This window comes from Sapajus apella, unplaced genomic scaffold (assembly GCF_009761245.1).
Source record: "Sapajus apella isolate SASKATOON/1434 unplaced genomic scaffold, GSC_monkey_1.0 scaffold136, whole genome shotgun sequence".
Lineage (NCBI taxonomy): Eukaryota > Metazoa > Chordata > Mammalia > Primates > Cebidae > Sapajus > Sapajus apella.
Window position 1 is genome coordinate 2185798 of NW_022437076.1, and position 9599 is coordinate 2195396.

General features: G+C 55.1%; 1 protein-coding gene across 3 annotated transcripts in view; it reads left to right on the top strand.

Moving 5' to 3' along the window:
- The first annotated feature begins 364 nt into the window (after nt 1–364).
- SERPINF1 (serpin family F member 1) overlaps nt 365–9599 on the top strand; it is a 16784-nt gene continuing 7549 nt past the window's right edge. The window contains exons 1-3 of one of the 3 annotated variants that reach the window (XM_032263438.1): nt 399–543; nt 5374–5462; nt 8826–9024. In XM_032263438.1, the coding sequence (XP_032119329.1) occupies nt 5382–5462; nt 8826–9024 (280 nt within the window). In that variant the 5' untranslated portion in view covers nt 399–543; nt 5374–5381. Of the gene's footprint in view, nt 544–5365; nt 5463–8825; nt 9025–9599 lie in introns of all 3 variants that reach the window. The other 2 variants (XM_032263440.1, XM_032263441.1) reach the window with 2 other exon arrangements.

The window sequence follows — 9599 nt, forward strand, 5'->3', positions numbered from 1 at the left end:
ATATCCATCAACAGGAGACCAGATGAGGAGTGGGAAACAGAGTCAACAGCCGTGAAGAATCATGAAGGAACACTTCCCATATTGTGCAGCCTCCGGAGTAGCTGGGATTGCAGGCTCCCACCACCACACTCGGCTAATGTTTTTGTATTTTCAGTAGAGATCGGGTTTCACCATGTTGGCCAGGCCGGTCTCGATCTGCTGACCTCAGGATCTTCCCACCTCAGCCTCCCAAAGTGCTGGGATGACAGACGTGAACCACTGCGCCTGGCTCCTTTAGGAAATCTAATGGAAGAGGAAGGTGTGGAAATGTGTTCGCCTTGGGGTATGGGAAGGCAGCGCAGTAGCGGGTTAAAGTTAGCACCAGATAGTGATGCAATCACAGAATCCAAGCTGAGTGCAGGTCGCTTTAAGAAAGGAGTAGCTGTAATCTGAAGCCTGCTGGACGCTGGATTAGAAAGCAGCAAAAAAGCGCTTGTGCTGGCTGCAGCCCCTCCGCGTGCGGGCTCAGAGGGACGGGGCTGGGAGCGGAGTTGCAGCACGCAGGTAAAGTCGCTCCCTGGCTGCTCCGATGCTGGGGAAGACCGGAGAGCCTCCCCTGGGCTGCGGGGACACGGGAGAGGCAGGGGCACCCCAGGAAGAAAAGAGGGGTGCAAGGGACAGGAAGTGGGGAGACGGCAGCCCCTGCATTCTGGGCACGGGGGTGAGTGGATGGGCGAGGGCAGAGGGAGTGGGGGGCAAGGCAGAAGGCCGGGACCCAGTGATCCCCAAATCCCACTGCACCTACGGAAGAGGCTGGAAGGACTTTTGAGTTAAGTGAGTGGGAAACAGGGGAGGGGGTGGTTGTGGGGAGAAAGGGGAGCTAAGCTGCGGGGTCAGGTCTGAGCCGCACCCAGAGGGGCTGGAGCCGCGAGGGAAGGGGGCTCTTGGGCAGCTGCTTGCAGCAAAGGCAGTCACGAAGGTGCCCCCCTGCCGCCCAGCCCTGGCCTCTGCTCCCTGGGCTCCCTGCTGCCTTCTCAAAATCAGCGGGTGCTGACGGCGAAGGCAACTTCCCAGCACCACCCAGCAGCTGGCCTCGGTGCCCTGCCTGAGGGCTGGGATGCAGGACAGCTGGGTCCTTCTGGCCGGCCCCCACCACCCTCCTTGGCTAAGTGAGCTGTGAGTAAAGACTGGGAGATGAGGTTGTGGTCTCTGGTAAACAGTGCCCACTACGTAGGTGTGGAGGGTGGGGGACCCGGCCTCGGGGACTGGAGGGAAGGGCAGTGCTGGGGGCACCCTTCCTGCTTCCTCTGCGGTGAGCCCCCGGGAGGGGTGGTCTAAGCCAAAAAGAAAAGCTGCGGGTTTCCCGGAAACACCACCACTGCCCAGCCGAAGCCCTCCCCAGCGTGAGCCCCCAGGTTCAGTGGGGTTGGGGGTGGGGAGTCCTGTTCTGGGGCTGGTTCTTCTGGGGTGTGGGAGGTGCAACTCCACGGGGCCCTGGGCGGACGCATTCAGGTTCCGAGACTGCAGGAAACATTGTTTGCAGCCGGTCACCAGGTGGTAGGCCAGAGGGGACCTCTCAAAATCCCCCCAGAGAGCCAGGGAAAGGGGGAGGTGCCCTCCCTGCACTGTCTGCCAGGCCCGCTGCCATGTGGCGTGAGGGCTGTGTGGTTCTGGGAAGGAGGAGGTGGTGGTGGAGGGGTTTGTCTGGGAACTGGGTTTAATCTGAAACACATGTCTTGGCTTGAGTTTGTCTGCCTGTTATCCGCCTAACTTGGAGGCAAGGTCACAAAAATCCCAGTTTCTGTGTTTCTTGATCTGGGCAATTGTCAGAAAATAAGGCCTGACCTTGGCACAGCAGCGGGGGACCTGCCTCTCCCTGAGCCCTCCCCCCTTGGTGAGGACAGGAGTCGGGCTTGGATAGTGCCCTTTGGACAGGGTGGCATCATTGCCTGTGGCCGCAGCCAGCCAAGTCGCCTGCTCAGCCGTGAATGGCCACAGTGGACAGGGTATTGTGAGTGTGCTGAGCCCCCCACGCAGACCCGACCCTCTGCCTCTCACCGCCTAGTAGGGTTTTCAGTCATCTCTCCTCGTCCCTTATCCAGACGGCTTCAGGTGGAGGATACGGCCTGCCGTTCACACTCTGGGCCCCCAGTTCCTTCCCTGCCAGGTTCCCTCATTTCACCTCAGCCTACCCACATTGTGACAATGATCTGTCCCCTGATCTGGGGTTTGGGCTTAGGCTGTAGGGACTAAGACTGAAGTCCCACCTTCAGGTCCATTAGTCACTTTAGTATCCTTAAATACTGTGCCAGGATAATGGCCGGGCGCGGTGGCTCACGCCTGTCATCCCAGCACTTTGGGAGGCTGAAGCGGGCAGATCACCTGAGGTCATGAGTTTGAGACCAGCCTGGCCGACATGGTGAAACCCCATCTCTACTAAAACACAAAAATTAGCCAGGTGTGGTGGCTTGCACCTGTAATCCCAGTTACTCAGGAGGCTGAGGCGGGAGAATCGCTTGAACCCAGGAGGCGAAGGTTGCAGTGAGCCGCGATCGCGCCGCTGCACTCCAGCCTGAGGGACAAGAGCGAGATTTCGTCTCAAAAACAAAACAAAACAACTGCCGACGAGCCTGTCTCCTCCCTCAATTCCTTAGTTCGGCCAGAGGAACTAGAGCGAACACGGTTTCCTCTTGTCTTGCCTCCTGTGTGCCTCACTGCATTTTTGGTCTCCAATAAAGCAGTCTGCAGAGGCTCGGGGGAGGCTCCTGCCAGCTGGGTGGGGCCGGCTGTAGGCCTGGGTGGTGGCAGGGCCTCTGTCTTGCGCGGCAGAAAGCTTTCTCCCTGCATGTCAGCGCAGCTCGTGCAAGAGCAGCTGGCTGGGAACACGGGGTCTTGGAACTCTGGCCGGAGACGCGGCTCGAGGCCGGGTTTAGAAAGCAAGCCAGGCTGAAGCTCAGCAAACTCAAAGGCAGTCTTCTTTGTGCCCTGCGATATTGTCCAGTGGATTATCAGATTTAATTTTAAGGACTAGAGCCAAGAATCACACAATGTCCTCCCCAACTTTCTGATTCAATTTGTTCTGGGAAGTCAAAAAGTCTGTGTGCCGTGTGGGTGGATGTGTGTATAAACGGATGATGAAGGATCATGTGTGCTGCGTGGGAGGTAGGGCAGGGGACACAAGGCCATTCAGATTGTACATTTTTTTTCTTTTTGAGATGGAGTCTCATTCTGTCACCAGGCTGGAGTGCAGTGACATGATCTCAGCTCACTGCAACCTCTGCCTTCTAGGTTCAAGTGATTCTCCTGCCTCAGCCTCCTGAAGAGCTGGGTGGGATTACAGGCGTGCACCACCACGCCCAGCTAATTTTTTTATTTTTAGTAGAGATGGGCTTTCTTTCACCATGTTGGCCAGGCTGGTCTTGAACTCCTGACCTCAGGTGATCTGCCCGCCTCAGCCTCCCAAAGTGCTGGGATTGCAGGCATGAGCCACTGCGCCCAGCAGTCATTTTAACAGTAGGTTATTTTATTTCCATTTAATAAGAGAAAAAATGGTGATTTAGAGAGCTACTAAGACACAGAACTGAGATGTGTGCGGTGGCATGTTCCTGCAATCCCAGCTACTCAGGAGGATCACGTGGGGTGGGAGCTTCAGGCTGTGGTGTGCTATGGCTGTCCCTGTGAATAGACACTGCATTCCAGCCTGGGCACCACAGCAAGACCTTGTCTCAAAAAAAATAAAAAAAAAGGACACAGAATTGAAATGTGCACCCAGGCTCTTGGACCCGAGGCCCTGCACTCCTAACCTTGGGAGGAAGAGCTTTTTTTTTTTAGACGGAGTCTCGCTCTGTCACCCAGGCTGGAGTGCAATGGCACGATCTCGGCTCAATGCAACCTCCGCCTCCCAGGTTCAAGAGATTCTCCTGCCTCAGCCTCCTGAGTAGCTGGGGTTACAGGTGTGTGCCACCATGCCCAGCTAATTTTTGTATTTTTAGTAGAGACGGGGTTTCAACATCTTGGCCAGGCTGGCCTCAAACTCCTGACCTCATGACCCACCCGCCTCAGCCTCCCAAAGTGTTGGGATTACGGGCGTGAGCCACTGCGCCAGGCCAAGGGAGGAAGAGCTTTTGAAAGGGAACTGTCAGAGAAGGGAATGAGCTTCCTGTGAGGCCACGGGTTCCAGGCCAGAGAATTCCAAAGGCAGTCTGAGAGTGTGGAGGGCTAGCAGGTGCCAGACTGGATGCCTCCATTCTTGGTGTCCTGTGATTCCATGGAGGAGACCTGGGTTCTGCCCCTTTCTCCTGGGAGCGGCTGCCCCAAGTCTGATCACTGGAGGGGGTTGGCTGCTTCCAGGGCCAAGCCTTGGTACACGTTTGTGCTCCGCCACACTCCACGCAGAGTAGCCCTACTGGGGTGGGGCCCCACTGCTCTGGATCACTTTTTTTTTTTTTTTTTAAGACAGAGTCTCACTCTGTTGCCCAGGCTGGTGTGCAGTGGTACCATCTTGGCTCACTGCAATCCCTGCCTCATGGGTTCACTTGATTCTCCTGCCTCAGCCTCCCAAGTAGCTGGGATTACAGGTGTGCGCCACCACGCTTGGCTAATTTTTGTATTTTTAGTAGAGATGGGGTTTCACCATGTTGGTCAGGCTGGTCTGGAACTCCTGACTTTTGTGATCCACCGGCCTTGGCCTCCCGAAGTGTTGGGATTACAGGCGTGAGCCACTGCACCTGGCCTGCTCTGGGTCTTTAAAAGCTGTCAGTTCAGGGGCTGGGTGCGGTGGCTCACACCTGTAATCCCAGCACTTTGGGAGGCTGAGGTGGGCAGATTGCCTGCGATCAGGAGTTTGAGACCAGACTGGGCAACACGGTGAAACCCTATTGCTACTAAAATATGAAAAATTAGCCAGGCATGGTGGCACATGCCCATAGTCCCAGCTACTCGAGAGGCTGAGGCAGGAGAATTGCTTGACCCCAGGAGGCGGAGGTTGCAGTGAGCTGAGATCGCTCCACTGCACTCCAGCCTGGGTAATGGAACAAGACTCCATCTCAAAAATAAATAAATAAAAGCTTTAGGTTCAAAGGAGCGTCCCCTGATGCAGATAGTGCCCCGAAAGCTCAAGCTTGTGGTGTGACTGTGGGCCCTGGGGTGGGGGTGGGGGTGGGGGGGAAGGGATGGGGGGGCAGGGGCCGAGGGGCCGGGGGCAGCGGGGGGGGGGGGGGTGGGAGAGCCTTGCTGGGAGGGATTCGCCCTCAAGCTGAGGGTCCACTTCCAGGTGGGGGGCGTGGCAGGGGAAAATGCCTCCCCCTGCCCATTGTCTGTGCCCTGCCTGGAGTGGCCAGGAAGGGCCAGCGCAGCGGGTGAGGGCCAGGCTGCTGCCTCGAGCTTTCCCTGCAGGCCCCAGGATGCAGGCCCTGGTGCTTCTCTGGATTGGAGCCCTCCTCGGGTACAGCAGCTGCCAGAACCCCTCGGGCCGCCCGGAGGAGGTCAGTAGGCGGGTGGGAAGGGCGTGCTTAGCATTCCTTGGCCCCTCCTTGGCAGGCAGCACGGAGACAGGACAGGGAACCAAGTCCTGGGTTCCAGGCCAGGCTTGGCCTTTACTTCTCCAGGGTCGGAGTTTCTCCAGCAGCAAAACAAAGAAAATGTTTTGCCTCACCTTTCATGGAATGGAGTGGAGACAAGAGTAAGACCCCAAAAAAGTAAAAATCCAAGCACTTTAACAAGCCCAGGGCTGCCCCCTTCAGTCAGGATCTTTTCTTGGCCGGGCACAGTGGCTCATGCCTGTAATCCCAGCACTTTGGGAGGCCAAGGCGGGTGGATCGTGAGGTCAGGAGTTCAAGACCATCCTGGCCAATTTGGTGAAACCCCATCTCTACTAAAAATACAAAAAATTAGCTGGGCATGGTGGCACGTGCCTGTAATCCCAGCTACTCAGGAGGCTGAGGCAGAAGAATTGCTTGAACCCAGGAGGCGGAGGTTGTGGTGAGCTGAGATGGCACCATCTCCAGACTCTGTCTTAAAAAAAAAAAAAAAAAAAAAAGAGACTGCAGTGAGCCATGATCGTGCCACTGTAGTCCAGTCTGGGTGACAGAGCCAGACCCTGTCTCAAAAAGAGAAACTCAGTTCTTTTTTTAAACTTTTTTTTTTTTAAGAGAGTCTCGGCCGGGCGCGGTGGCTCACGTCTGTAATCCCGGCACTTTGGGAGGCCGAGGCGGGTGGATCACGAGGTCAAGAGATCGAGACCATCCTGGTCAACATGGTGAAACCCCGTCTCTACTAAAAATACAAAAAATTAGCTGGGCATGGTGGCGCGTGTCTGTAGTCCCAGCTACTCAGGAGGCTGATACAGGAGAATTGCCTGAACCCAGGAGGCGGAGGTTGCGGTGAGCCGAGATCGCGCCATTGCCCTCCAGCCTGGGTAACATGAGCGAAACTCCGACTCAAAAAAAAAAAAAAAGTCTCGCTCTGTCACCCAGGCTAGAGTGCAGTGGCGCCATCTTGGCTCACTACAACCTTGGCCTCCTAGGTTCAAGCATTTCTCCTGCCTCAGCCTCTGGAGTAGCTGGGATTGCAGGCGTGTGCTACCATGCCTGTGTAATTTTTGTAGTATTTTTAGTACAGATGGGGTTTCTCCATGTTGGCTGGGCAGGGCTTAAACTCCTGACCTCAGGTGATCCACCCGCCTCAGCTTCCCAAAGTGCTGGGATTACAGGCGTGAGCCATTGCACCCGACCTCACTTTTTGCCTTCTTCAAGGAACTCAGTTTTCTGAGATATTAGTCTTTTGGGGTATTAGACAAATGCATCAACAAATATAAAATGGGCTGGGCACGGTGGCTCTTGCTTGTAATCCTAGCACTTTGGGAGGCCGAGGTGGGTGGATCACCTGAGGTCAGGAGTTCAAGACCAGCCTGGCCATCATGGTGAAACCCCATCTTTTTTTTTTTTTTTTTTTGAGACGGAGTTTCACTCTTGTTACCCAGGCTGGAGTGCAATGGCGCGATCTTGGCTCACCGCAACCTCAGCCTCCTGGGTTCAGGCAATTCTCCTGCCTCAGCCTCCTGAGTAGCTGGGATTACAGGCACGCGCCACCATGCCCAGCTAATTTTTTGTGTTTTCAGTAGAGACGGGGTTTCACCGTGTTGACCAGGATGGTCTCGATCTCTTGACCTCGTGATCCACCCGCCTCGGCCTCCCAAAGTGCTGAGATTACAGGCGTGAGGCACCGTGCCCAGCGAAACCCCATCTCAAAACCAAACAAACAAAAAAACCAAATATAAAATGAAGCCACTTCAAATGAAGAAAACTAGCAAAGACCCAGGCACATGGCGGGCGCTTAGTAAGGGTAGTTGACTCTGCAAAAAGGTCAGAAAGCCCAATGGTCCCTTTGGGATGGAGGAGACACCAGGGCATGGAAGACAGGGAGGGCTTGAGAGGAGGGTAAGGAAGAGGCCTGGGAGCAGCAAGCAAGGCTGACCAGATGGGGGGGCCTGGTTTGGCCTGAACACAGGGTTTTTGTGGGCTTGGGATGGAGGGTTCCTTTTCAAATTTTTTTTTTTTTTTGAGCCAGGGTCTCACTCTTTTGTCCAGGCCAAAGTGCAGCGGTGCAATCATGGCTCACTGCAACTTTTGCCTCCTGGGCTCAAGTGGTCCTCCCACCTCAGCCTCCCAAGTAGTTGGGACCACAGGCACATGCCACCATGCCCAGCTACTTTCTCTGTGTATCTTTTGTAGAAACAGGTCCTCACCATGTTGATCAGGCTAGTCTCAAACTCCTGAGCTCAAGCAATCCACCTGGGATTACAGGCATGCGCCACCACACCCAGCTACTTTTGTATTTTTAGTAGAGACGGAGTTTCTCCATGTTTGTCAGCCTGCTCTTGAGCTCCTGATCTCAGGTGATCTGCCCACCTTGGCCTCCCAAAGCTCTGGGATTACAGGCGTGAGCCACTGTGCCTGGCCTATTATTTATTTTTTGAGACAGGGTCTCAGTGTGTCACCCAGGCTGGAGTGCAGTGGCGCAATCTTGGTTCACTGCAACCTCCGCCTCCCAAATAGCTGGGACTACAGACACACACTGCCATGTTTGGCTAAGTTTTTGTATTTTAGTAGAGATGGAGTCTTACTCTGTGGCCCAGGCTGGAGTGCCATGGCATGATCTCGGCTCACTGCAACCTCCGCCTCCAGGTTGAAGCGATTCTCCTGCCTCAGCCTCTCAAGAGGCTGGGACTACAGACACACACCGCCATGTCTGGCTATTTTTTTGTATTTTAGTAGAGATGGGGTTTCACTGTTTTGCCCAGGTTGGTCTCGAACTCCTGACCTTGTGATCTGCCTGCCTCAGCCTCCCAAAGTGCTGGGATTGTAGGTGTGAGTCACTTGGCTGCCAGTTTTTTAAAAAGTGTGTCATAGGTTTGTGGCTTACAGGTCACAAGTGTTTAAATCTGGCCATCAGGCCAGGCACAGTGGCTTATGCCTATAATCCCAGCCACTTGGGGCTGAGGCAGGAGAATCGCCTGAACCTGGAGGCAGAGGTTGCAATGAGCCGAGATCGTGCCATGGCACTCCAGCCTGGGCCACAGAGTAAGACTCCATCTCAAAAAAACAAAAAAAAGAAAAAGACAAAGACCCTGGCTAGCCAATCTCTCTTCTGGGCTCCCTCATCCCGCAGAGAGCTCATGCACAATCAGAGTACAGTCATTCCAGTACTAGGCCAACACAGAAAAATTAGGAAGGACAGTCCAAGGGGCCAGAACCACCACCCTACAGAAAGCCACAAGGAGGCGGTCATTCACTGTTCATCTCCACGTGTCCTTGTCCTCAAACCCAAGACTTCTTGTCTTCTGCCAGGGCTCCCCAGACCCCGACAGCACAGGGGTGCCGGTGGAAGAGGAGGATCCCTTCTTCAAGGTCCCTGTGAACAAGCTGGCAGCGGCGGTCTCCAACTTTGGCTATGACTTGTACCGGGTGCAATCCAGCATGAGCCCCACGGCCAATGTGCTCCTGTCTCCACTCAGCGTGGCCACCGCGCTCTCCGCCCTCTCGCTGGGTGAGTGCTCTGATACAGGAAGCCCCAGTTCTGGGGAGGCCGCCTGTGGCCTCTGCGTAAATGTGGCTGAGTTCATTGACATTTCCGCTCAGGGAGGGGTGAAGTAGCACGAGGGGGTTAGCTTGGGGGTCCCAGCCATGCAAGCAGGAGCTCAGGGCTGTGCACGAACAATTCCACGAACAATTCCCCAGCTCCCAGAAGGGGCTGGGTGCCACTGACATGGTGCTTGGCCTCGGGGGCCACTTCTTTTTTTTTTTTTTTTTTTTTGAGATGGAGTCTTGCTCTGTCACCAGGCTGGAGTGCAGTGGCGCGATCTTGGCTCACTGCAACCTCCGCCTCCCGGGCTCAAGCAATTCTCTCACCTCAGCCTCCTGAGTAGCTTGGATTACAGGTGTGAGCCACCACGCCCGGCTAATTTTTGTATTTTTAGTAGAGACGGGGGTTTCACCAGGTTGACCAGGTTGGTCTCGATCTCCTGACTTCGTGATCCCTTGCCTTGGCCTCCCACAGTGCTGGGATTACAGGCGTGAGCCACCACACCCGGCAGGGGCTGCTTCTTTTTTTTTTTTTTTTTT